General features: G+C 45.1%; 1 protein-coding gene and 3 long non-coding RNA genes across 4 annotated transcripts in view; 1 reads left to right on the top strand and 3 right to left on the bottom strand.

Annotated features, from left to right (window-relative positions):
- Positions 1–940: 940 nt before the first annotated feature.
- CLPTM1 (CLPTM1 regulator of GABA type A receptor forward trafficking) overlaps positions 941–27,649 on the top strand; it is a gene marked incomplete at its 5' end in the record, with an annotated part of 29,589 nt that continues 2,880 nt past the window's right edge. Inside the window, 9 exons of the mRNA XM_032097894.1 lie at positions 941–1,327; positions 3,663–3,748; positions 5,329–5,449; positions 7,497–7,741; positions 11,068–11,161; positions 12,800–12,990; positions 13,116–13,211; positions 14,598–14,733; positions 24,539–24,706. Of these exons, the coding sequence (XP_031953785.1) occupies positions 941–1,327; positions 3,663–3,748; positions 5,329–5,449; positions 7,497–7,741; positions 11,068–11,161; positions 12,800–12,990; positions 13,116–13,211; positions 14,598–14,733; positions 24,539–24,706 (1,524 nt within the window). The remainder of the gene's footprint in view (positions 1,328–3,662; positions 3,749–5,328; positions 5,450–7,496; positions 7,742–11,067; positions 11,162–12,799; positions 12,991–13,115; positions 13,212–14,597; positions 14,734–24,538; positions 24,707–27,649) is intronic.
- Positions 18,081–21,495, bottom strand: LOC116438883. Its single transcript, XR_004237965.1, has 2 exons — positions 21,456–21,495; positions 18,081–18,198 (listed from the first exon to the last, which is right to left on the bottom strand). It is a non-coding gene; the product is annotated as an uncharacterized LOC116438883 (long non-coding RNA).
- Positions 18,282–18,679, bottom strand: LOC116438882. Its single transcript, XR_004237964.1, has 2 exons — positions 18,604–18,679; positions 18,282–18,379 (listed from the first exon to the last, which is right to left on the bottom strand). It is a non-coding gene; the product is annotated as an uncharacterized LOC116438882 (long non-coding RNA).
- Positions 22,574–23,246, bottom strand: LOC116438881. The gene is made up of 3 exons (XR_004237963.1): positions 23,161–23,246; positions 22,694–22,771; positions 22,574–22,651 (listed from the first exon to the last, which is right to left on the bottom strand). It is a non-coding gene; the product is annotated as an uncharacterized LOC116438881 (long non-coding RNA).

Genomic DNA, 27,649 nt, shown 5'->3' with positions numbered 1-27,649 from the left:
TGGGGTGGGGAAAAGGGGGTTTGGGGTCAGAAATGGGGATTTGGGACTGGGAAAAGGGGATTTGGGGTGGGGAAAAGGGGGTTTGGGGTCAGAAATGGGGATTTGGGGTGGGGAAAAGGGGGTTTGGGGTCAGAAATGGGGATTTGGGGTGGGGAAAAGGGGGTTTGGGGTCAGAAATGGGGATTTGGGGTGGGGAAAAGGGGGTTTGGGGTCAGAAATGGGGATTTGGGGTGGGGAAAAGGGGGTTTGGGGTCAGAAATGGGGATTTGGGGTTGGGGAAAAGGGGGTTTGGGGTCAGAAATGGGGGATTTGGGGTTGGGAATGGGATTTGGGGTCAGAAATGGGGATTTGGGGTCAGGAAATGGGGATTTGGGGTTGGGAATGGGGCTGGTCCCGAGGGATTTGGGGGATCTGGAGGGATTTGGGGTCAGAAATGGGGATTTGGGGTTGGGAAAAGGGGATTCGGGGTCCAATCCCGAGGGATTTGGGGCCGGGGGAGGGGAGCGGCGATTCCAGGTGGGAACGGGGATCCCTAAATCCCGGCCCTCCCTCAGCCCCGATCCGGCCCCTGGAATTCCCGCCTGGAATTTCCCAAATTTGGGGTCGCTCTTTTCCCAACCTTTCCTGGAGTTTTCCTGGCCATTTTCCCAAACTTTCCCAGGGTTTTTCCCAACCTTTCCTGGGGTTTTCCAGCCCTTTTCCCAGCCTTTTCCCAACTTCTCCCGGGGTTTTTCCCAACCTTTTCCCAACCTTTCCTGGCCCTTTTCCCAACTTTTCCTGGGGTTTTTCCCAACCTTTCCCGGGGTTTTTCCTGGCCCTTTTCCCAACCTTTCCTGGGTCCTTTTCCCAACCTTTTCCCGGGGTTTTTCCCAACCTTTTCCTGAGGCTTTTCCCAACCTTTCCCGTGGTTTTTCCTGGCCCTTTTCCCAACCTTTCCCAGGGTTTTTCCTGGCCCTTTTCCCAACCTTTCCTGGGTCCTTTTCCCAACCTTTTCCCGGGGTTTTTCCCAGCCTTTCCTGGGGTTTTCCTGGCCCTTTTCCCAACCTTTCCCAACCTTTCCCGGGGTTTTTGCTGGCCCTTTTCCCAACTTTTCCCGGGGTTTTTCCCAACTTTTCCCGGGGTTTTTCCCAACCTTTTCCCGGGGTTTTTCCCAACCTTTCCCGGGGTTTTCCTGGCCCTTTTCCCAACCTTTTCCGGGCCCTTTCCCAGAGCGTGCAGCGGAACGGCTCCATCTACGTCCACGTTTACTTCACCAAGAGCGGCTTCCACCCGGACCCGCGGCAGAAGAGCCTCTACCGGCGCCTGGCCACCGTGCACACCTCCCGCAGTACGGAATTCCCGGGAATTCCCGATTTTCCAGCCCCAAATCCCTCGGGAACGGCCCCGTTCCCGCCTGGCCACCGTGCACACCTCCCGCAGGACGGAATTCCCGGGAATTCCCGATTTTCCAGCCCCAAATCCCTCGGGAATGGCCCCATTCCTGCCTGGAATTCCCGATTTTCCAGCCCCAAATCCCTCAGGAATGGCCCCATTTCCACCAGGAATTCCCGATTTTCCAGCCCCAAATCCCTCGGGAACGGCCCCGTTCCCGCCTGGCCACCGTGCACACCTCCTGCAGTACGGAATTCCCGGGAATTCCCGATTTTCCAGCCCCAAATCCCTCGGGAACGGCCCCGTTCCCGCCTGGCCACCGTGCACACCTCCCGCAGTACGGAATTCCCGGGAATTCCCGATTTTCCAGCCCCAAATCCCTCGGGAACGGCCCCGTTCCCGCCTGGCCACCGTGCACACCTCCCGCAGTACGGAATTCCCGGGAATTCCCGATTTTCCAGCCCCAAATCCCTCGGGAACGGCCCCGTTCCCGCCTGGCCACCGTGCACACCTCCCGCAGGACGGAATTCCCGGGAATTCCCGATTTTCCAGCCCCAAATCCCTCGGGAACGGCCCCGTTCCCACCTGGCCACCGTGCACACCTCCCGCAGGACGGAATTCCCGGGAATTCCCGATTTTCCAGCCCCAAATCCCTCGGGAATGGCCCCATTCCCGCCTGGAATTCCCGATTTTCCAACCCCAAATCCCTCAGGAATGGCCCCATTTCCACCAGGAATTCCCGATTTTCCAGCCCCAAATCCCTTGGGAACGGCCCCGTTCCCGCCTGGCCACCGTGCACACCTCCTGCAGTACGGAATTCCCGGGAATTCCCGATTTTCCAGCCCCAAATCCCTCGGGAACGGCCCCGTTCCCGCCTGACCACCGTGCACACCTCCCGCAGGACGGAATTCCCCCGGGAATTCCCGATTTTCCAGCCCCAAATCCCTCGGGAACGGCCCCGTTCCCGCCTGGCCACCGTGCACACCTCCCGCAGGACGGAATTCCCCCGGGAATTCCCGGGAATTCCCGATTTTCCAGCCCCAAATCCCTCGGGAGCGGCCCCGTTCCCGCCTGACCACCGTGCACACCTCCCGCAGTACGGAATTCCCGGGAATTCCCGATTTTCCAGCCCCAAATCCCTCCGGAAGGGCCCCATTCCCGCCTGGAATTCCCGATTTTCCAGCCCCAAATCCCTCGGGAACGGCCCCGTTCCCGCCTGGCCACCGTGCACACCTCCCGCAGGACGGAATTCCCCCGGGAATTCCCGGGAATTCCCAATTTTCCAGCCCCAAATCCAGTGGGATCAGCCCCAAAATCCCCATTCCTGCCGGGAATTCCCAATTTTCCCATTTTTTCCCAATTTTTCCCACTTTTTTCCCACTTTTTCCTCACTTTTTCCCTTTTTCCCCATTTTTCCCCATTTTTCCCGTTTTTTTTGCCTTTTTTCCCACTTTTTTGCACTTTTCACGTTTTTTCCCAATTTTTTTCCCAATTTTTTTCCCAATTTTTTTCCCAATGTTTTTCCCTTTTTTCCCCACTTTTTCCCATTTTTTCCTTTTTCTCCCCTTTTTTTCCCCTTTTCCCACTTTTTCCCCCCTTTTCCTGTTTTTTCCCATTTTTTTCCCCATTTTTTTCCCTTTTCTTCCCGGTTTTTCTCTTTTTTTCCCCTTTTTTTTCCCAATTTTTCCCCATTTTTTCCCCCTTTTTTTCCCTTTTTTTTTCCTATTTGTTCCCATTTTTTCCGTTTTTTTCCCATTTTATTCAATTTTTTCTCACTTTTTTCCACTTCTTCCCCTTTTTTCCCCTTTTTTTCCCCTTTTTTTCCCCTTTTTTTCCCCTTTTTTTCCCCTTTTTTCCCCTTTTTTCCCCTTTTTTCCCCCTTTTTCCCCTTTTTTTCCCATTTCTATTTTTCCCAGGTTTTTTTCCATTTTTTCCCCTTTTCTTCCCATTTTCTTCCCATATTTCTTCTGGTTTTTCCCATTTTTTCTCCCTTTTCCCCATTTTTTTCCCATTTTTCCCCATTTTTTCCCTTTTTATCCCCATTTATCCCCATTTCCCCCCATTTTTCCCCATTTTTCCCTTTTTTCCCCTTTTTCCCCTTTTTTCCGCATTTTTTCCCATTTATCCCCATTTTTTCCCTTTTTATCCCCATTTTTTTCCATTTTCCCCCATATTTTCTCTTTTTATTCCCATTTTTCCCCATTTTATCCCTATTTTTCCCCGTTTTTCCCCATTTTTCCCCATTTTCCCCCGTTTTTTCTCACTTCTCCCGTTCTTTCCCGTTTTCCCAGTGATTAACAAATACAAGCGGCGGCGCTTCCAGAAAACCAAGAACCTCCTGACGGGAGAGACGGAGGCGGATCCCGAGATGATCAAGGTGGGAATTCCTGCGCTCGGGGCTTCTGCGGGATTTGGGGAATTTTTGGGAATTTTGGGGAATTTTTTTGGAATTTTTTGGGAATTTTTGGGGGTTTTTTGTGGAATTTTTGGGATTTATTGGGGAATTTTTGGGGGGGTTTTATGGGAATTTTTGGGAATTTTTGGGATTTATTGGGGAATTTTTGGGGTGTTTTTTTCGGGTTTTTTTGGGAATTTTTTTGGATTTTTTGGGAATTTTTGGGGGTTTTTTGTGGAATTTTTGGGAATTTTTGGGATTTATTGGGGAATTTTTGGGGGGGTTTTTTGGGAATTTTTTGGGAATTTTTGGGGATTTATTGGGGGATTTTTGGGGGTTTTTTGTGGAATTTTTGGGATTTATTGGGGAATTTTTGGGGGGGGTTTTGGGAATTTTTTGGGAATTTTTGGGGATTTATTGGGGAATTTTTGGGGGTTTTTTTTTGGGAATTTTTGGAGGATTTTTGGGGATTTTTCTGGGAATTTTTAAAAATTTTTGGGGGGATTTTTTTGGAATTTTGGGGGAATTTCTTGTGATTTTTTGGGGGAATTTTTATGGGATTTTTTTGGAATTTTTTGTGACTTTTTGGGGATTTTTTTGGGAATTTTGCGGGCGAATTTTTTGGGATTTTTCTGGGAATTTTGGGGGGATTTTTTGGGGGATTTTTATGGGATATTTTGGGGATTTTTTGGGATTTTTGGGGGAATTTTTGGGAATTTCGTGTGATTTTTTGGGGAATTTTTTGGGATTTTTTTGGCATTTTTTGGGAAATTTTTGGGAATTTTTGGGGATTTTTTTGGGAACTTTTTGGGATTTCTTTGGGGAATTTTTCGGGATTTTTTGGGAATTTTTTTGGAATTTTTGGGTTTTGTTTAGGATTTTTTGTGATTTATTTGGGATTTTTTTGAGGAATTTTTTGGGATTTTTGGGAATTTTGGGGGGAATTTTTTGAGATTTGTTTGTGAATTTTTTGGGAGTTTTTTGGCATTTTGTTGGGAATTTTTAGGGGAATTTTTTGGGATTTTTGGGGAATTTTTTGGGACTTTTGGGGAATTTTTTGGGACTATTTTAGGATTTTTGGGGAACTTTTTGGGAATTTTTTGGGAATTATTGGGATTTTTTGGGGCATTTTTGGGGATTTTTTTGGGATTTTTTGGGGGGTTTATTGGAGAATTTTCTTTTTTGGCAATTTTTTTTTTTTGGGGGGGGAACGTTTTGGGATTTTTTTGGGGAATTGTTTGGGGAATTTTGAGGGGATTTTTTGGGATTTCTTTGGAGATTCATTGGGAAAATTTTTTTTTCTTTTTTGGCAATTTTTTTTGGGGGAACTTTTTGGGATTTTTTTGGGGGGAATTTTTGGTGGGTGTGAGGGGGTGGGAATTTCATTCCCAAATTCCTCCCCGCTCCCAACCCTTTCCCCCCCTCCCCTTTTTTGTCCCCTTCCCAAAGGCCGGGATCGCATCCCTGGCACTGGGGGGGGGGAACTCCCCCTCCTCCCGGCCCGGCTTTTCCCGGGATTTTTTCCCGGGATTCGCTGACGATTCCCGGGATTTCCCTTCCAGAGGGCCGAGGATTTCGGGCCGGTCGAGGTCATCTCCCACTGGCACCCGAACCTGACCATCAACATGGTGGACGACCACACGCCCTGGGTCAGGGGCAGCGTCCCCCCGCCCCTGGACCAATGTGAGCGCTCAGATATCCCGGAATTCCGCCTTTTCCCGGCAAAATTCCCAGAAAAAACGGGATTGGTTGGGGCTTTGTGGGGCTCCGAGGGTTTTGGGACTTCCCAGTTCATCCCAGTTCATCCCAGTTCATCCCAGTGCCACCCCCGGGTCAGGGGCAGCGTCCCCCCACCCCTGGACCAATGTGAGCGCTCAGATATCCCGGAATTCCGCCTTTTCCCGGCAAAATTCCCAGAAAAAATGGGATTGTTTCGATCTCATGGGGTTGGGAAGGTTCTGGTAGCTCCCAGTCCATCCCAGTCCATCCCAGTTCATCCCAGTCCATCCCAGTGCCACCCCTGGGTGCGGGGCAGCGTCCCCCCGCCCCTGGACCAATGTGAGCGCTCAGATATCCCGGAATTCCGCCTTTTCCCGGCAAAATTCCCAGAAAAAACGGGATTGGTTGGGCTTTGTGGGGCTCCGAGGGTTTTGGGACTTCCCAGTTCATCCCAGTCCATCCCAGTGCCAACCCCACGTCCGGGGCAGCGTCCCTCCGCCCCTGGACCAATGTGAGTGCTCAGATATCCCGGAATTCCGCCTTTTCCCGGGAAAATTCCCAGAAAAAACGGGATTGGTTGGGCTTTGTGGGGCTGGGAGGGTTCTGGTAGCTCCCAGTCCATCCCAGTTCATCCCAGTTCATCCCAGTGCCAACCCCAGGTCAGGGGCAGCGTCCCCCCGCCCCTGGACCAATGTGAGCGCTCAGATATCCCGGAATTCCGCCTTTTCCCGGGAAAATTCCCAGAAAAAACGGGATTGTTTCGATCTCATGGGGTTCGGAAGGTTCTGGTAGCTCCCAGTCCATCCCAGTTCATCCCAGTCCATCCCAGTGCCACCCCTGGGTGCGGGGCAGCGTCCCCCCGCCCCTGGACCAATGTGAGCCCCCGGAATTCCAACTTTTCCCAGGAAAATTCTCAGAAAAAATGGGATTGTTTCGATCTCACGGGGTTTGCAGGGTTTTGGGACTTCCCAGTTCATCCCAGTCCATCCCAGTCCATCCCAGTTCATCCCAGTCCATCCCAGTCCATCCCAGTCCATCCCACTCCATCCCAGTCCTTCCCAGTCCTTCCCAGTCCATCCCATTTCCCCACTCCCAACCCCCTTTCATCATTCCCAGTGAATCTATCCCGCTTCCAACCCCCTTTATCCCATTCCCACGGGGTTTTCCCCACTCCCAGTTAATTTATCCCACTCCCAGTTAATTTATCCCACTCCCAACCCCTTTTCCCCATTCCCAACCCCCTTTTCCCCACTCCCAATGAATTTATCCCATTCCCATGGGGTTTATCCCATTCCCCTGGGGTTTATCCCACTCCAACCCCTTTTCCCCACTCCCAATTAATTTATCCCACTCCCAATCCTGTTTATCCCATTCCCATGGCGTTTATTCCATTCCCACGGGGTTTTCCCCACTCCCAATGAATTTATCCCACTCCCAGTTAATTTATCCCACTCCCAACCCCTTTTCCCCACTCCCAACCCCTTTTCCCCACTCCCAATGAATTTATCCCACTCCCAATTAATTTATCCCACTCCCAACCCCTTTTCCCCACTCCCAACCCCTTTTCCCCACTCCCAATGAATTTATCCCCACTCCCAATTAATTTATCCCACTCCCAATGAATTTACCCCACTCCCAATGAATTTCCCCCCACTCCCAATGAATTTATCCCACTCCCAATGAATTTATCCCACTCCCAATGAATTTATCCCACTCCCAATGAATTTACCCCACTCCCAATGAATTTATCCCACTCCCAATTAATTTCCCCCCACTCCCAATTAATTTACCCCACTCCCAATGAATTTATCCCACTCCCAATGAATTTCCCCCCACTCCCAATGAATTTCCCCCCACTCCCAATGAATTTACCCCACTCCCAACCCCCTTTCCCCCACTCCCAACCCCCTTTTCCCCCCCATCCCCACGGCCGGTTTGTTTTCCCCCCCCCAACTCCCACCGAATTTCACCCTCTCCCACCCCTCTTTCCCCGGTTTCCACCCCACCCCAGACGTGAAGTTCGACGCTCTGAGCGGCGACTACTTCCCCATCGTCTACTTCAACGACTACTGGAACCTGCAGCGGGACTACTTCCCCATCAACGAGTCGGTGCGGCGGCTGCCGTTCCGCGTCTCCTTCTGCCCGCTGTCGCTGTGGCGCTGGCAGCTCTACGCCGCGCAGAGCTCGCGCTCGCCCTGGAGCTTCCTGGGCGAGGAGCTCTACGAGCAGTCCGACGAGGAGCAGGACTCCGTCAAGGTGAGCCTTGCTGGGCCGGTTTTTGGCTGGGGGGCTTTTCGGGGGGGGTTGGGATTTTTTCGGGCTTTTTTTCCAATTTTTCGTGGGGTTTTTCGTGGTTTTTCCCAATTTTTTCCCGATTTTTCCCATTTTTTTTTCCCTGATTTTTTTTTTCTGATTTTTACCCAATTTTCCCCTGGTTTTTTCATGATTTTTACCCAATTTTCCCCTGGTTTTTTCATGATTTTTACCCGATTTTTCCCTGATTTTTCCTGATTTTTCCCGATTTTTCCCAATTTTTCCCCAATTTTTCCTGATTTTTTCCTCAATTTTTTCCAATTTTCCCCTGATTTTTTCCTGAGTTTTCCTGATTTGTTCCCAATTTTTTCCCAATTTTTCCCATTTTCTTCCCTGATTTTTTTCCTGATTTTTACCCAATTTTCCCGATTTTTTTCCCAATTTTTCCTGATTTTTTCCTCAATTTTTTTCCAATTTTCCCCTGATTTTTTCCTGATTTTTCCTGATTTTTCCCCTGATTTCCCCCGATTTTTTCCTGATTTTTTCCTGATTTTTCCCATTTTTTTCCCTGAATTTTTTCCTGATTTTTACCCAATTTTTCCCTGATTTTTTTATGATTTTTTCCCAAATTTTCCTGATTTTCCCCTGATTTTCCCCTGATTGTCCTTGATTTTTTCGTGATTTTTTCTCAATTTTTCCTGATTTTTCCCCCGATTTTTTCCTGATTTTTTCCTGATTTTTTCCTGATTTTTTCCTGATTTTTTCCTGATTTTTTCCTGATTTTTTCCCAATTTTTTTCCCCGATTTTTCCCTGATTTTTCCAAGGTTTTTTTCGGATTTTTTCCCAATTTTTTTCCCGATTTTTTCCTGATTTTTTCCTGATTTTCCCCTGATTTTCCCTGAGTTTTTCCCGATTTTTTCCAATTTTTCCCATTTTTTTCCCTGATTTTTTTTTCTGATTTTTACCCAATTTTCCCCTGGTTTTTTCATGATTTTTACCCAATTTTTCCTGATTTTTCCTGATTTTTCCCGATTTTTTCCCCAATTTTTCCTGATTTTTTCCTCAATTTTTTCCAATTTTCCCCTGATTTTTTCCTGAGTTTTCCTGATTTGTTCCCAATTTTTTCCCAATTTTTCCCATTTTCTTCCCTGATTTTTTTCCTGATTTTTACCCAATTTTCCCGATTTTTTTCCCAATTTTTCCTGATTTTTTCCTCAATTTTTTTCCAATTTTCCCCTGATTTTTTCCTGATTTTTCCTGATTTTTCCCCTGATTTCCCCCAATTTTTTCCTGATTTTTTCCTGATTTTTCCCATTTTTTTCCCTGAATTTTTTCCTGATTTTTACCCAATTTTTCCCTGATTTTTTTATGATTTTTTCCCAATTTTTCCTGATTTTCCCCTGATTTTCCCCTGATTTTCCTTGATTTTTTCATGATTTTTTCTCAATTTTTCCTGATTTTTCCCCTGATTTTCCCCGATTTTTTCCTGATTTTTTCCTGATTTTTTCCTGATTTTTTCCTGATTTCTCCTGGCTTTTCCCAATTTTTCCTGATTTTTCCCTTTTTTTTCCCCAATTTTTTTCCCCGATTTTTCCCTGATTTTTCCAAGGTTTTTTTCGGATTTTTTCCCAATTTTTTTCCCGATTTTTTCCTGATTTTTTCCTGATTTTCCCCTGATTTTCCCTGAGTTTTTCCCGATTTTTTCCAATTTTTCCCATTTTTTTCCCTGATTTTTTTTTCTGATTTTTACCCAATTTTCCCCTGGTTTTTTCATGATTTTTACCCAATTTTCCCCTGGTTTTTTCATGATTTTTACCCAATTTTTCCTGATTTTTCCCGATTTTTCCCGATTTTTTCCCCAATTTTTCCTGATTTTTTCCTCAATTTTTTCCAATTTTCCCCTGATTTTTTCCTGAGTTTTCCTGATTTGTTCCCAATTTTTTCCCAATTTTTCCCATTTTCTTCCCTGATTTTTTTCCTGATTTTTACCCAATTTTCCCGATTTTTTTCCCAATTTTTCCTGATTTTTTCCTCAATTTTTTTCCAATTTTCCCCTGATTTTTTCCTGGTTTTTACCCAATTTTTTCCGATTTTTCCTGATTTTTTCCCAATTTTTTCCGATTTTTCCCATTTTTTTCCTGATTTTTTTCCTGATTTTTTCCCGATTTTCCCCGATTTTTTCCTGATTTTCCCAATTTTTCCTGATTTTTCCCCCTGATTTTTTCCCGATTTTTTTCCCAATTTTCCCCTGATTTTTTCATGATGTTTTCCTGATTTTTTCCCAATTTTTCCTGATTTTCCCCTGATTTTCCCTGATTTTTTTGTGATTTTTTTCTCAATTTTTCCTGATTTTTCCCTGATTTTTTTCCCCGATTTTTTCCCCAATTTTTTCCTGATTTTTCCAAGGGTTTTTTTTGGACTTTTTCCCGATTTTTTTTCCTGATTTTTTCCTGATTTTCCCCTGATTTTTTCCCCGATTTTTCCCATTTTTTTCCCTGATTTTTTTCCTGATTTTTACCCAATTTTTCCTAATTTTCCCCTGATTTTTTCATGATTTTTTTCCTGAATTTTTTCCCAATTTTTCTGATTTTTTCATGATTTTTTCCTGATTTTTCCTGATTTTTTTCCTCAATTTTCCCTGATTTTTTCCTGATTTTTGGCTAGTTTTTTCTTGATTTTTTTTCCCCAATTTTTCCTGATTTTTTCCCCAATTTTTCCTGATTTTTTTTCCCCAATTTTCCCTGATTTTTTCCTGATTTTTCCTGATGTTTTCCCAATTTTTCGTGATTTTTCCCTTATTTTTCCCTGATTTTTTCCCCGATTTTTTCCTGATTTTTCCTGATTTTTTCCTGATTTTTCTGAGGTTTTTTTTCTGATTTTTCCCGACTTTTCCCCTGCTTTTTTCATGATTTTTTCATGATTTTTTCTCAGTTTTTTCCCAATTTTTCCTGATTTTTTCCTGATTTATTTTCCTGACTTTCTTGATTTTTCCCGATTTTTCCTGATTTTTTTTTCCCATAATTTTCGCCTGATTTTCCCCAATTTTTCTTGATTTTTTACCGATTTTCCCCAGTTTTCCCCTGATATTTTCCTGGTTTTTTCCTGATTTTTTTCCCATTTTTTCCCACTTTTTCCCATTTTTTCCCGTTCCAGGTGGCTCTCCTGGAGACCAACCCCATTCCCAGTGCTCCCAAATCCCATTCCCAGTGCTCCCAGTCCCTCCCAGTCCCTCCCAGGGCTGGTTTCACTCTCGAATTCCCAGGATTTTCCCATTTTTTCCCGTTTTTTCCCGTTTTTTCCCACTTTTTCCCGTTTTTTCCCGTTCCAGGTGGCTCTCCTGGAGACCAATCCGTACCTCCTGGCTCTCACCATCGTCGTCTCCATCGTCCACAGCGTCTTCGAGTTCCTGGCCTTCAAAAACGGTGACGATTCCCAACTTTTCCCGGGAATTTTCCCCCGGAATTCCCTTTGCCCGCACATCCAGCTCCGTTCCCGGCCCTTTTCCTTGGTTTTACTGGGAATTCTTGGCTCCAAGGGCCTGGAATTCCATTTTCCCACACATCCAGCTCCGTTCCCGCCCCTTTCCCTTCATTCCCAGTGGGAATTTTTGTCGTTCCCGACGGGAATTTTTCCCTTTAAGGACCTCAAATCCCCATTTCCCACCCTTCCCTCAATTCCCAATGGGAATTTTTCTCTGGAATCCCCATTTCCCACCCATTCCCACCCTTCCCATTGGGAATTCTCCCCTTTAAACCCCCCAAACCCCCATTTCCCACCTTTTCCCTCCATTCCCAATGGGAATTCTTGGCTGGAATCCCTTTCCCAACTCAGCCAGCTCCATTCCCACTGGGAATTCTTCCCTTTAGAGACCCCAAATCCCCATCTCCCACCTTTTTCCTCCATTCCCACTGGGAATTTTTCACTGGAATCCCCATTTCCCACCCTTCCCATTGGGAATTCTCCCCTTCAAACCCCCAAGCCCCCATTTCCCACCTTTTCCCTCCATTCCCAATGGGAATTCTTGGCTGGAATCCCTTTCCCAACACAGCCAGCTCCATTCCCACTGGGAATTCTTCCCTGGAATCCCCATTTTCCCATCTCCTCCCTCCATTCCCACCAGGAATTCTTGGCTGGAATCCCCATTTCCCACCCCTTCCCTTCATTCCCAATGGGAATTCTTGGCTGGAATCCCCATTTCCCACCTTTTCCATTGGGAATTCTCCCCTTTAAACCCCCCAAACCCCATTTCCCACTCCTTTCCTTCATTCCCACTGGGAATTTTTCACTGGAATCCCCATTTCCCACCTTTTCCTTCATTCCCAATGGGAAATCTTGGCTGGAATCCCTTTCCCAACATACCCAGCTCCATTCCCACTGGGAATTTTTCACTGGAATCCCCATTTCCCTCCCTTCCCATTGGGAATTCTCCCCTTTAAACCCCCCCAAACCCCCATTCCCTCCATTCCCAATGGGAATTCTTGGCTGGAATCCCCATTTCCCACCCCTTTCCTTCATTCCCACTGGGAATTTTTCACTGGAATCCCCATTTCCCACCTTTTCCTTCATTCCCAATGGGAAATCTTGGCTGGAATCCCTTTCCCAACATACCCAGCTCCATTCCCACTGGGAATTTTTCACTGGAATCCCCATTTCCCTCCCTTCCCATTGGGAATTCTCCCCTTCAAACCCCCCCAAACCCCCATTCCCTCCATTCCCACCGGGAATTCTTGGCTGGAATCCCCATTTCCCACCCATTTCTTCATTCCCGATGGGAATTTTTCACTGGAATCCCCATTTCCCACCCCTTTCCTTCATTCCCAATGGGAATTCTTGGCTGGAATCCCCTTTTCCCACCTTTTCCATTGGGAATTCTCCCCTTCAAACCCCCCAAACCCCCATTCCCACCCTTCCCACCGGGAATTCTCCCCTTCAAACCCCCCCAAACCCCCATTCCCACCCTTCCCACCGGGAATTCTCCCCTTCAAACCCCCCCAAACCCCAATTCCCCACCCTCTCCTGACCAGAATTCCCAATTCCCCCCCCCTCCCCAATCCCGGCAGACATCCAGTTCTGGAACAGCCGGCAATCCCTGGAAGGGCTCTCGGTGCGCTCCGTGTTTTTCGGCGTTTTCCAGTCGCTCGTGGTGCTGCTCTACATCCTGGACAACGAGACCAACTTCGTGGTGCAGCTCAGCGTCTTCATCGGGCTCCTCATCGACCTCTGGAAAATCACCAAGGTCATGGATGTGCGGGTGAGTCGGGAGAAGCTCCAGGATGGGGGTTTTTCCGGGATTTTTCGGGATTTTTTCGGGATTTTTCCGGGATTTTCTGGGAGTTTGTTGAGGATTTTTTGGGGTTTTTTTTTTGGGGGGTGCAGCTGGACCGGGAGAACAAAGTGGCCGGGATGTTGCCCCGCGTGAGCTTCACGGATAAATCCACCTACGTGGAGTCGTCCACCAAGGTCTACGACGATGTGAGTCGGGAGTTTGGGATGGGGTTGGTTGGGATCGGAATTCCGGCGGGGGGGGGGTTGGGGGGTGGGAATGGGTGGGAAATGAAGCTGGAGTTGGTGGGAATGGTCCGAAATGGAGCTGGAGTTGCTGGGAATGGTCCAAAATGGAGAGGGAATGGATGGGAATGACCCCAAAATGGAGCTGGGATTGCTGGGAATGACCCCGAGTGGGTGGGGAATGGAGCTGGGATTGCTGGGAATGGTCCAAAATGGAGCTGGGATTGCTGGGAATGGCCCCAAAATGGAGCTGGGATTGCTGGGAATGGCCCCAAAATGGAGCTGGGATTGCTGGGAATGGTCCAAAATGGAGCTGGGATTGCTGGGAATGGCCCCAAAATGGAGCTGGAATTGCTGGGAATGGCCCCAAAATGGAGCTGGGATTGCTGGGAATGGTCCAAAATGGAGCTGGGATTGTTGGGAATGACCCAAAATGGAGAGGGAATGGATGGGAATGGTCCAAAATGGAGCTGGGATTGCTGGGAATGGTCCAAAATGGAGCTGGGATTGTTGGGAATGACCCAAAATGGAGCTGGGATTGCTGGGAATGACCTGAAAATTGAGCTGGAATTCCCAGAAATGACCCCAAACAGATGAGGAATTTCCGGGAATGACCCCAGAGGGATGGGAAATGGACCCGGAATTCCCGGGAATGACCCCAAACGAATGAGGAATTCCCAGGAATGACCCCAAACGGACCCAGAATTTTCGGGAATGACCCCAAACAGATGAGGAATTCCCGGGAATAACCCCAAATTAACCCAAAATTCCCGGGAATGACCCCAAATTGAGCTGGAATTCCCGGGAATGACCCCAAACAGATGAAGAATTCCCAGGAATGACCCCAAATCGAGCTGGAATTCCCAGGAATGACCCCAAATGGACCCAGAATTTTCGGGAATGACCCCAAATGGACCCGGAATTCCCGGGAATGACCCCAAACAGACCCAGAATTTTCGGGAATGACCCTGAATGGATGAGGAATTCCCGGGAATAACCCCAAACAGACCCAGAATTTTTGGGAATGACCCCAAACAGATGAGGAATTCCCATAAATGACCCCAAACAGATGAGGAATTCCCGGGAATGACCCCAAATTGACTCAGAATTCCCAGGAATGACCCCAAATTGAGCTCAGAATTCCCAGAAATGACCCCAAAGGGATGAAGAATTCCCAGGAACGCCCCCGGCCTGACGAGCAAAGGAGCCCCAAACCCCCAATCAGCACCAAACCAGAGCCCGAACGAAGGAGGAGTGGCCCCAAAAGCGCAGGAAACGGCCCCAAACGGGGAGGGCGGGGCCAGGCCGGGTGTCCGGGCCCGGTGGCAGCGGCTTTTCCCGGTTTTCCAGATGGCATTCCGGTACCTGTCGTGGATCCTGTTCCCGCTGCTGGGCTGCTACGCCGTGTACAGCCTGCTGTACCTGGAGCACAAGGGCTGGTACTCGTGGGTGCTCAGCATGCTCTACGGCTTCCTGCTGACCTTCGGTGAGCGCCGCCGGCCGGGAACCGGCCCCCAGGGCCACGGGAAGGGTCCTGAAAGGCCACGGGAAGGGTCCTGAAAATTCCATAGAAAGGGTCCTGAAAGGCCATGGAAAGGGTCCTGAAAATTCCATAGAAAGGGTCCTGAAAGGCCACGGAAAGGGTCCTGAAATTCCGTAGAAAGGGTCCTGAAATCCCATAGAAAGGGTCCTGAAAATTCCATAGAAAGGTTCCTAAAGTTCCATAGAAAGGGTCCTGAAAATCCCATAGAAAGGTTCCTAAAGTTCCATAGAAAGGGTCCTGAAAATTCCATGGAAAGGTTCCTAAAGTTCCATAGAAAGGGTCCTGAAAATTCCATGGAAAGGTTCCTAAAGTTCCATAGAAAGGGTCCTGAAAATCCCATAGAAAGGTTCCTAAAGTTCCATAGAAAGGGTCCTGAAAATTCCATAGAAAGGTTCCTAAAGTTCCATAGGAAGGGTCCTGAAAATCCCATAGAAAGGTTCCTAAAGTTCCATAGAAAGGGTCCTGAAAATTCCATAGAAAGGTTCCTAAAGTTCCATAGAAAGGGTCCTAAAAATTCCATAGAAAGGTTTCTAAAATCCCACAGAAAGGGTCCTGAAATCCCATAGAAGGATTCCTAAAAATCCCATAGAAGGATTCCTAAAAATCCCATAGAAAAGTTCTGAAAGCCCACAGAAAGGGTCCTGAAAGCCCATAGAAAGGATTCCTGAAAATTCCATAGAAAGGTTCCTGAAAATTCCATAGAAAGGTTCCTGAAATCCCATAGAAAGGGTCCTGAAAGCCCATAGAAAGGTTCTGAAAGCCCATAGAAGGATTCCTAAAAATTCCATAGAAAGGTTCCTAAAATCCCACAAAAAGGGTCCTGAAAGCCCACGGAAAGGGTCCTGAAAATTCCATAGAAGGATTCCTAAAAATCCCATAGAAAGGTTCCTAAAAATCCCATAGAAAGGGTCCTGAAATCCCATAGAAAGGTTCCCGAAATCCCATAGAAGGATTCCTAAAAATTCTGTAGAAAGGTTCCTAAAATCCCATAGAAAGGGTCCTGAAAGGCCATGGAAAGATTCCTAAAGTTCCATAAAAAGGTTCCTAAAATCCCATAGGAGGATTCCTAAAAATCCCATAGAAAGGGTCATGAAATCCCACAGAAAGGGTCCTGAAATCCCACAGAAAGGGTCATGAAATCCCATAGAAAAGGTCCCTATATCCCATAGAAAGGGTCCCGAAATCCCATAGAAAGGGTCCCGAAATCCCATAGAAAGGGTCCTGAAATCCCACAGAAAGGGTCCTGAAAGCCCACGGAAAGGGTCCTGAAATTCCATAGAAAGGGTCCTGAAAGCTCACGGAAAGGGTCCTAAAATCCCATAGAAGGATTCCTAAAAATCCCATAGAAAGGTTCCTAAAATCCCATAGAAAGGGTCCTGAAAGGCCACGGAAAGATTCCTAAAGTTCCATAAAAAGGTTCCTAAAATCCCATAGGAGGATTCCTAAAAATCCCATAGAAAGGGTCCTGAAATCCCACAGAAAGGGTCCTGAAATCCCACAGAAAGGGTCATGAAATCCCACAGAAAGGGTCCTGAAATCCCACAGAAAGGGTCATGAAATCCCATAGAAAAGGTCCCTATATCCCATAGAAAGGGTCCCGAAATCCCATAGAAAGGGTCCTGAAATCCCACAGAAAGGGTCCTGAAAGCTCACGGAAAGGGTCCTAAAATCCCATAGAAGGATTCCTAAAAATCCCATAGAAAGGTTCCTAAAATCCCATAGAAAGGGTCCTGAAAGGCCACGGAAAGATTCCTAAAGTTCCATAGAAAGGGTCCTGAAATCCCATAGAAAGGTTCCTAAAGTTCCATAGAAAGGGTCCTGAAAATTCCATGGAAAGGCTCCTAAAATCCCATAGAAAGGGTCCTGAAAGCCCACGGAAAGGGTCCTGAAAATCCCATAGAAGGATTCCTAAAAATCCCATAGAAAGGTTCCTAAAATACCGTAGAAAGGGTCCTGAAATCCCATAGAAAGGGTCCTGAAAATTCCATAGAAAGGGTCCTGAAAGCCCACAGAAAGGGTCCTAAAATTCCATAGAAGGATTCCTAAAAATTCCATAGAAAGGGTCCTGAAAATTCCATAGAAAGGTTCCTAAAATCCCACGGAAAGGGTCCTGAAATCCCATAGAAAGGATTCCTAAAAATCCCATAGAAAGGTTCTGAAATCCCACGGAAAGGGTCCTGAAATTCCATAGAAAGGGTCCTGAAATCCCATAGAAAGGGTCCTGAAAGCCCACGGAAAGGGTCCTGAAAGCCCACAGAAGGATTCCTAAAATCCCATAGAAAGGTTCCTGAAAATTCCACAGAAACGGTCCTGAAATCCCATAGAAGGATTCCTAAAAATTCCGTAGAAAGGTACCCGAAATCCCATAGAAAGGGTCCTGAAATCTCATAGAAAGGTTCCTGAAAATTCCATAGAAAAGGTCCTGAAAGCCCATGGAAAGGGTCCTAAAATTCCATAGAAGGATTCCTAAAAATTCCATAGAAAGAGTCCTGAAATTCCATAGAAAGATTCCTGAAAATTCCATAGAAAGGTTCCCGAAATCCCATAGAAAGAGTCCTGAAAGCCCACAGAAAGGGTCCTAAAATTCCATAGAAGGATTCCTAAAAATTCCATAAAAAGGGTCCTGAAATCCCATAGAAAGGGTCCTGAAAGTTCCATAGAAAGGGTCCTGAAAATTCCATAGAAAGGTTCCTAAAATCCACAGAAAGATTCCTAAAATCCCACAGAAAGATTCCTAAAATTCCATAGAAGGATTCCTAAAATCCCATAAAAAGGTTCCTAAAATCCCACAGGAGGATTCCTAATAATTCCATAAAAAGGTTCCCAAAATCCCACAGAAGGGTTCCTAAAGTTCCATAGAAAGATTCTGGAAATCCCATAAAAAAATTCCTAAAATCCCATAGAAAAGTGCCCAAAATCCCATAGAAAGGTTCCAAAATCCCACAAAAAGATTCCCAATATCCCACAGAAAGGTTCCTAAAATCCCATAAAAAGATTCCTAAAGATCCATAAAAAGATTCCTAAAATCCCATAAAAAGGTTCCCAAAATCCCATAAAAAGGTTCCCCAATCCCCCAAAACATTCCCCAATCCCACAAAAACCTCCCCAAATCCCACAAAACCATTCCTGAATCCTCAAAAACCTTCCCAAATCCCCAAAAACCTTCCTAAATCCCTCAAAAACCATTCCCAAACCCCCCAAAACCATTCCCAAACCCCCCAAAAACCTTTCCAAATCCCCCAAAAACCTTCCCAAACCCCCCAAAACCATTCCCAAATCCCATTTTCTCCCCCCAGGATTCATCACCATGACCCCGCAGCTCTTCATCAACTCCAAACTCCCGTCCTACAAAGCCCTCAACACCTTCACCTCCAAACCCCACAAAAACCTTCCCAAACCCCCCAAAACCTTCCCAAATCCCACAAAACCATTCCCAAACCCCCCAAAACCTTCCCAAACCCCCCAAAACCTTCCCAAATCCCGTTTTTTCCCCCCAGGATTCATCACCATGACCCCGCAGCTCTTCATCAACTCCAAACTCCAGTCCTACAAAGCCCTCAACACCTTCACCTCTAAATCCCACAAAAACCTTCTGAAATTCCACAAAACCTTCCCAAATCCCACAAAAACCATTCCCAAATCCCGTTTTTTCCCCCCAGGATTCATCACCATGACCCCGCAGCTCTTCATCAACTCCAAACTCCCGTCCTACAAAGCCCTCAACACCTTCACCTCCAAACCCCCCCAAAACCCTCCCAAACCCCCCAAAACCTTCCCAAATCCCACAAAACCATTCTGAAATTCCACAAAAACCTTCCCAAACCCCCCGAAACCATTCCCAAATCCCGTTTTTTCTCCAGGATTCATCACCATGACCCCGCAGCTCTTCATCAACTCCAAACTCCCGTCCTACAAAGCCCTCAATGCCTTCACCCCCAAACCCCCCAAACCATTCCCAAACCCCCCAAACCATTCCCAAACCCCCCAAAACCTTCCCAAATCCCCCAAAACCTTCCCAAATCCCCCAAAAACCTTCCCAAACTCCCCAAATCCATTCCCAAATCCCGTTTTTTTCCCCAGGATTCATCACCATGACCCCGCAGCTCTTCATCAACTCCAAACTCCAGTCCTACAAAGCCCTCAACACCTTCACCTCTAAATCCCACAAAAACCTTCTGAAATTCCACAAAACCTTCCCAAATCCCCCAAAATCCATTCCCAAATCCCGTTTTTTCTCCAGGATTCATCACCATGACCCCGCAGCTCTTCATCAACTACAAGCTGCAGTCCGTGGCCCACCTGCCCTGGCGGATGCTCACCTACAAAGCCCTCAACACCTTCACCTCCAAACCCCCCCAAAACCCTCCCAAACCCCCCAAAACCTTCCCAAATCCCACAAAACCATTCTGAAATTCCACAAAAACCTTCCCAAACCCCCCGAAACCATTCCCAAATCCCGTTTTTTTCCCCCAGGATTCATCACCATGACCCCGCAGCTCTTCATCAACTCCAAACTCCCGTCCTACAAAGCCCTCAATGCCTTCACCCCCAAACCCCCCAAACCATTCCCAAACCCCCCAAACCATTCCCAAACCCCCCAAAACCTTCCCAAATCCCCCAAAACCTTCCCAAATCCCCCAAAAACCTTCCCAAACTCCCCAAATCCATTCCCAAATCCCGTTTTTTCCCCAGGATTCATCACCATGACCCCGCAGCTCTTCATCAACTCCAAACTCCAGTCCTACAAAGCCCTCAACACCTTCACCTCTAAATCCCACAAAAACCTTCTGAAATTCCACAAAACCTTCCCAAATCCCACAAAAACCATTCCCAAATCCCGTTTTTTTCCCCCAGGATTCATCACCATGACCCCGCAGCTCTTCATCAACTACAGGCTGCAGTCCGTGGCCCACCTGCCCTGGCGGATGCTCACCTACAAAGCCCTCAACACCTTCACCTCCAAACCCCCCCAAAACCCTCCCAAACCCCCCAAAACCTTCCCAAATCCCACAAAAACCTTCTGAAATTCCACAAAACCTTCCCAAACCCCTCAAAAACCATTCCCAAATCCCGTTTTTTTCCCCCAGGATTCATCACCATGACCCCGCAGCTCTTCATCAACTACAAGCTGCAGTCCGTGGCCCACCTGCCCTGGCGGATGCTCACCTACAAAGCCCTCAACACCTTCACCTCCAAACCCCCCCAAAACCCTCCCAAACCCCCCAAAACCTTCCCAAATCCCACAAAACCATTCTGAAATTCCACAAAAACCTTCCCAAACCCCCCGAAACCATTCCCAAATCCCGTTTTTTCTCCAGGATTCATCACCATGACCCCGCAGCTCTTCATCAACTCCAAACTCCCGTCCTACAAAGCCCTCAACGCCTTCACCCCCAAACCCCCCAAACCATTCCCAAACCCTCCAAAACCTTCCCAAATCCCCCAAAACCTTCCCAAATCCCCCAAAAACCTTCCCAAATCCCACAAAAACCATCCCCAAATCCCGTTTTTTCCCCCCAGGATTCATCACCATGACCCCGCAGCTCTTCATCACCTCCAAACTCCCGTCCTACAAAGCCCTCAACACCTTCACCTCCAAACCCCCCAAACCATTCCCAAACCCCCCAAAACCTTCCCAAATCCCACAAAAACCATTCCCAAATCCCGTTTTTTTCCCCCAGGATTCATCACCATGACCCCGCAGCTCTTCATCAACTACAAGCTGCAGTCTGTGGCCCACCTGCCCTGGCGGATGCTCACCTACAAAGCCCTCAACACCTTCACCTCCAAACCCCTCCAAAACCCTCCCAAACCCCCCAAAACCTTCCCAAATCCCACAAAACCATTCTGAAATTCCACAAAACCTTCCCAAACCCCCCGAAACCATTCCCAAATCCCGTTTTTTCTCCAGGATTCATCACCATGACCCCGCAGCTCTTCATCAACTCCAAACCCCAGTCCTGCAAAGCCCTCAACGCCTTCACCCCTAAATCCCACAAAAACCTTCCTAAATCCCTCAAAAACTTTCCGAAATCCCCCAAAAACCTTCCCAAATCCCACAAAAACCTTCCCAAAACCCCCCAAAATCCATCCCCAAATCCCGTTTTTTCCCCCCAGGATTCATCACCATGACCCCGCAGCTCTTCATCAACTCCAAACTCCAGGCCTACAAAGCCTTCAACCCCTTCACCTCCAAACCCCCCAAAAACCCTCCCAAATCCCCCAAAAACCCCCAAAAACCTTTCCAAATCCCACAAAAACCTTCCCAAATCTCACAAAACCATTCTGAAATTCCACAAAAAACCTTCCCAAACCCCCCAAAATCCATTCCCAAATCCCGTTTTTTCCCCAGGATTCATCACCATGACCCCGCAGCTCTTCATCAACTCCAAACCCCAGTCCTACAAAGCCGTCAACACCTTCACCTCCAAACCCCACAAAAATCTTCCCAAACCTCAAAACCTTCCCAAATCCCACAAAAACCTTCCCAAATCCCACAAAAACCATCCCCAAATCCCGTTTTTTCCCCCCAGGATTCATCACCATGACCCCGCAGCTCTTCATCACCTCCAAACTCCCGTCCTACAAAGCCCTCAACACCTTCACCTCCAAACCCCCCAAACCATTCCCAAACCCCCCAAAACCTTCCCAAATCCCACAAAAACCATTCCCAAATCCCGTTTTTTCCCCCCAGGATTCATCACCATGACCCCGCAGCTCTTCATCAACTACAGGCTGCAGTCCGTGGCCCACCTGCCCTGGCGGATGCTCACCTACAAAGCCCTCAACACCTTCACCTCCAAACCCCCCCAAAACCCTCCCAAACCCCAAAACCTTCCCAAATCCCACAAAACCATTCTGAAATTCCACAAAAACCTTCCCAAACCCCCCAAAATCCATTCCCAAATCCCGTTTTTTCTCCAGGATTCATCACCATGACCCCGCAGCTCTTCATCAACTCCAAACTCCCGTCCTACAAAGCCCTCAACGCCTTCACCCCCAAACCCCCCAAACCATTCCCAAACCCTCCAAAACCTTCCCAAATCCCCCAAAACCTTCCCAAATCCCCCAAAAACCTTCCCAAACTCCCCAAATCCATTCCCAAATCCCGTTTTTTCCCCAGGATTCATCACCATGACCCCGCAGCTCTTCATCAACTCCAAACTCCAGTCCTACAAAGCCCTCAACACCTTCACCTCTAAATCCCACAAAAACCTTCTGAAATTCCACAAAACCTTCCCAAATCCCACAAAAACCATTCCCAAATCCCGTTTTTTTCCCCCAGGATTCATCACCATGACCCTGCAGCTCTTCATCAACTACAAGCTGCAGTCCGTGGCCCACCTGCCCTGGCGGATGCTCACCTACAAAGCCCTCAACACCTTCACCTCCAAACCCCCCCAAAACCCTCCCAAACCCCCCAAAACCTTCCCAAACCCCCCAAAACCTTCCCAAATCCCACAAAAACCTTCCCAAACCCCCCAAAATCCATTCCCAAATCCCGTTTTTTCCCCAGGATTCATCACCATGACCCCGCAGCTCTTCATCAACTCCAAACTCCAGGCCTACAAAGCCTTCAACCCCTTCACCTCCAAACCCCCCAAAAACCCTCCCAAATCCCCCCAAAACCCCCAAAAACCTTTCCAAATCCCACAAAAACCTTCCCAAATCTCACAAAACCATTCTGAAATTCCACAAAAACCTTCCCAAACCCCCCAAAACCATTCCCAAATCCCGTTTTTTCCCCAGGATTCATCACCATGACCCCGCAGCTCTTCATCAACTCCAAACCCCAGTCCTACAAAGCCCTCAACACCTTCACCTCCAAACCCCACAAAAACCTTCCCAAACCCCCCAAAACCTTCCCAAATCCCACAAAAACCTTCCCAAATCCCACAAAAACCATCCCCAAATCCCGTTTTTTCCCCCCAGGATTCATCACCATGACCCCGCAGCTCTTCATCACCTCCAAACTCCCGTCCTACAAAGCCCTCAACACCTTCACCTCCAAACCCCCCAAACCATTCCCAAACCCTCCAAAACCTTCCCAAATCCCCCAAAACCTTCCCAAATCCCCCAAAAACCTTCCCAAACTCCCCAAATCCATTCCCAAATCCCGTTTTTTCCCCAGGATTCATCACCATGACCCCGCAGCTCTTCATCAACTCCAAACTCCAGGCCTACAAAGCCCTCAACACCTTCACCTCTAAATCCCACAAAAACCTTCTGAAATTCCACAAAACCTTCCCAAACCCCCCAAAATCCATTCCCAAATCCCGTTTTTTCTCCAGGATTCATCACCATGACCCCGCAGCTCTTCATCAACTACAAGCTGCAGTCCGTGGCCCACCTGCCCTGGCGGATGCTCACCTACAAAGCCCTCAACACCTTCACCTCCAAACCCCCCCAAAACCCTCCCAAACCCCCCAAAACCTTCCCAAATCCCACAAAACCATTCTGAAATTCCACAAAACCTTCCCAAATCCCACAAAAACCATTCCCAAATCCCGTTTTTTCCCCCAGGATTCATCACCATGACCCCGCAGCTCTTCATCAACTACAAGCTGCAGTCCGTGGCCCACCTGCCCTGGCGGATGCTCACCTACAAAGCCCTCAACACCTTCACCTCCAAACCCCCCCAAAACCCTCCCAAACCCCCCAAAACCTTCCCAAATCCCACAAAACCATTCTGAAATTCCACAAAAACCTTCCCAAACCCCCCGAAACCATTCCCAAATCCCGTTTTTTCTCCAGGATTCATCACCATGACCCCGCAGCTCTTCATCAACTCCAAACTCCCGTCCTACAAAGCCCTCAACGCCTTCACCCCCAAACCCCCCAAACCATTCCCAAACCCCCCAAACCATTCCCAAACCCTCCAAAACCTTCCCAAATCCCCCAAAACCTTCCCAAATCCCCCAAAAACCTTCCCAAACTCCCCAAATCCATTCCCAAATCCCGTTTTTTCCCCAGGATTCATCACCATGACCCCGCAGCTCTTCATCAACTCCAAACTCCAGTCCTACAAAGCCCTCAACACCTTCACCTCTAAATCCCACAAAAACCCTCCCAAACCCCCCAAAACCTTCCCAAATCCCACAAAAACCATTCCCAAATCCCGTTTTTTCCCCCCAGGATTCATCACCATGACCCCGCAGCTCTTCATCAACTACAAGCTGCAGTCCGTGGCCCACCTGCCCTGGCGGATGCTCACCTACAAAGCCCTCAACACCTTCACCTCCAAACCCCCCCAAAACCCTCCCAAACCCCCCAAAACCTTCCCAAATCCCACAAAACCATTCTGAAATTCCACAAAAACCTTCCCAAACCGCCCAAAATCCATTCCCAAATCCCGTTTTTTCTCCAGGATTCATCACCATGACCCCGCAGCTCTTCATCAACTCCGAACTCCAGTCCTACAAAGCCCTCAATGCCTTCACCCCCAAACCCCCCAAACCATTCCCAAACCCCCCAAACCATTCCCAAACCCCCCAAAACCTTCCCAAATCCCCCAAAACCTTCCCAAATCCCCCAAAAACCTTCCCAAACTCCCCAAATCCATTCCCAAATCCCGTTTTTTCTCCAGGATTCATCACCATGACCCCGCAGCTCTTCATCAACTCCAAACTCCAGTCCTACAAAGCCCTCAACACCTTCACCTCTAAATCCCACAAAAACCTTCTGAAATTCCACAAAACCTTCCCAAATCCCACAAAAACCATTCCCAAATCCCGTTTTTTTCCCCCAGGATTCATCACCATGACCCCGCAGCTCTTCATCAACTACAAGCTGCAGTCCGTGGCCCACCTGCCCTGGCGGATGCTCACCTACAAAGCCCTCAACACCTTCATCGACGACCTCTTCGCCTTCGTCATCAAGATGCCCATGATGTACAGGATAGGCTGCCTGCGCGACGGTACGCTCGCCATTCCCGCCGGGAATGCCGGGGAATTCCGGGAATTCCGGGGGTGGCCAAGGTGGGGGGGGTGGGATTCTCCTGGATTTTTTCCCCCCCTCTGTCCCGGTTTCCAAGGTGTCTCCTAAGGAAAGGTAGGAACCCACCTTGGGATGGTTGGTAGGACCGGAGTTGTCTCTGAGTTGTTGTAATTTTGGGGGTTTTGGGGGTTTTGGGAGTGGCAGGTTTTTATTATTATTTATTTGTAATTGTTGTAAATGTGGTGTGGTGTTGGTTTTTAATGTTAAATAATGGTTATGTGTTGTGGTGTTGGTTTGTTTTATGTTAAATAATTGTTATAAATTTTGTGATGGTTTTTAATGTTGAATAATTGTTAAAAGTGTATTATAATGTTGGTTTCTAATGTTAAATAATTGTTATAAATGTGCTGTGGTGTTGGTTTTTCATGTTAAATAATTGTTAAAAGTGTATTATAATGTTGGTTTTTCATGTTGAAAAATTGTTATAAATGTATTGTGATGTTGGTTTTTCACGTTAAATAATTGTTATAAATGCGTTGTGAATATAACAATTATTTAACGTGAAAAAAACACATCACAAAATTTATAACAATTATTTAACGTGAAAAAACCAACATTACGACACATTTTAACAATTATTTAACATAAAATAAACCAGCATCACAATACATTTATAACAATTATTTTAAATAAAATAAACCAACATTGCATTTTTAACAATTAATTAACATAAAATAAACCAGCATCACAATACATTTATAACAATTATTTTAAATAAAATAAACCAACATTGCATTTTTAACAATTAATTAACATAAAATAAACCAGCATCACAGTACATTCGTAACAATTATTTAACATGAAAAAAAATCACAATACATTTATAACGATTATTTAACATTAAAAACCAACACCACAATACATTTATAACAATTATTTAAAATAAAATAAACCAACATCACAATATTTATAACAATTATTTAACATGAAAAAAATCACAAAATTTATAACAATTATTTAACATTAAAAACCAACATCACAATACATTTATAACAATTATTTAACTTGAAAAAAACACATCACAAAATTTATAACAATTATTTAACATGAAAAAACCAACATTCCAACACATTTTTAACAATTATTTAACATTAAAAACCAACATCACAATGCATTTATAACAATTATTTAACATGAAAAAAAATCACAATATATTTATAACGATTATTTAACCTGTGAAAAACCAACATCACAACACATTTATAACAATTATTTAACATGAAAAACCAACATCACAATACATTTATAACAATTATTTAATGTAAAATAAACCAACATCACAAGACATTTATTACAATTATTTAACGTGAAAAAAACATATCACAAAATTTATAACAATTATTTAACGTGAAAAAACCAACATTACAACACATTTTTAACAATTATTTTAAGTAAAATAAACCAACATTACAATACATTTATAACAATTATTTAACATAAAATAAACCAGCATCACGATACATTTATAACAATTATTTAACATAAAAAAACCAACATCACATTTATAACAATTATTTAACATGAAAAAAAATCATAAAATTTATAACAATTATTTAACATTAAAAACCAACATCACAAGACATTTTAACAATTATTTAAAATAAAATAAACCAACATCACAATACATTTATAACGATTATTTAACGTTAAAAAACCAACATTACAACACATTTATTACAATTATTTAACATAAAAAACCCAACATCATATTTATAACAATTATTTAACATAAAATAAACCATCAGAACACATTTAGAACAATTATTTAACATAAAATAAACCATCAGAACACATTTATAACAATTATTTAACATAAAAAAACCAACATCACAAGACATTTATTACAATTATTTAACATGAAAAAAACACATCACAAAATTTATAACAATTATTTAACGTGAAAAAACCAACATTACGACACATTTTAACAATGATTTAACATAAAATAAACCAGCATCACAATGCATTTCTAACAATTATTTTAAATAAAATAAACCAACATTGCATTTTTAACAATTAATTAACATAAAATAAACCAGCATCACAGTACATTCGTAACAATTATTTAACATGAAAAAAATCACAATACATTTATAACGATTATTTAACATTAAAAACCAACACCACAATACATTTATAACAATTATTTAAAATAAAATAAACCAACATCACAATATTTATAACAATTATTTAACATGAAAAAAAATCACAAAATTTATAACAATTATTTAACATTAAAAACCAACATCACAATACATTTATAACAATTATTTAACTTGAAAAAAACACATCACAAAATTTATAACAATTATTTAACATGAAAAAACCAACATTCCAACACATTTTTAACAATTATTTAACATTAAAAACCAACATCACAATGCATTTATAACAATTATTTAACATGAAAAAAAATCACAATATATTTATAACGATTATTTAACCTGTGAAAAACCAACATCACAACACATTTATAACAATTATTTAACATTAAAAACCAACACCACAATACATTTATAACAATTAACATTAAAAAACCAATATCACAAGACATTTATTACAATTATTTAATGTGAAAAAAACACATCACAAAATTTATAACAATTATTTAACATGAAAAAACCAACATTACAACACATTTTTAACAATGATTTAACATAAAATAAACCAGCATCACAATGCATTTCTAACAATTATTTTAAATAAAATAAACCAACATCACAACACATTTATAACAATTATTTAACATTAAAAACCAACATCACAATACATTTATAACAATTATTTTAAATAAAATAAACCAACATCACAATACATTCGTAACAATTATTTAACATGGAAAAAATCACAATATATTTATAAC

The sequence above is a fragment of the Corvus moneduloides genome, unplaced genomic scaffold, assembly GCF_009650955.1.
Source record: "Corvus moneduloides isolate bCorMon1 unplaced genomic scaffold, bCorMon1.pri scaffold_143_arrow_ctg1, whole genome shotgun sequence".
NCBI classification, from domain to species: domain Eukaryota; kingdom Metazoa; phylum Chordata; class Aves; order Passeriformes; family Corvidae; genus Corvus; species Corvus moneduloides.
The sequence above is the reverse complement of the archived record's forward strand: the minus strand, read 5'-3'. Positions and strand labels throughout refer to the sequence as shown.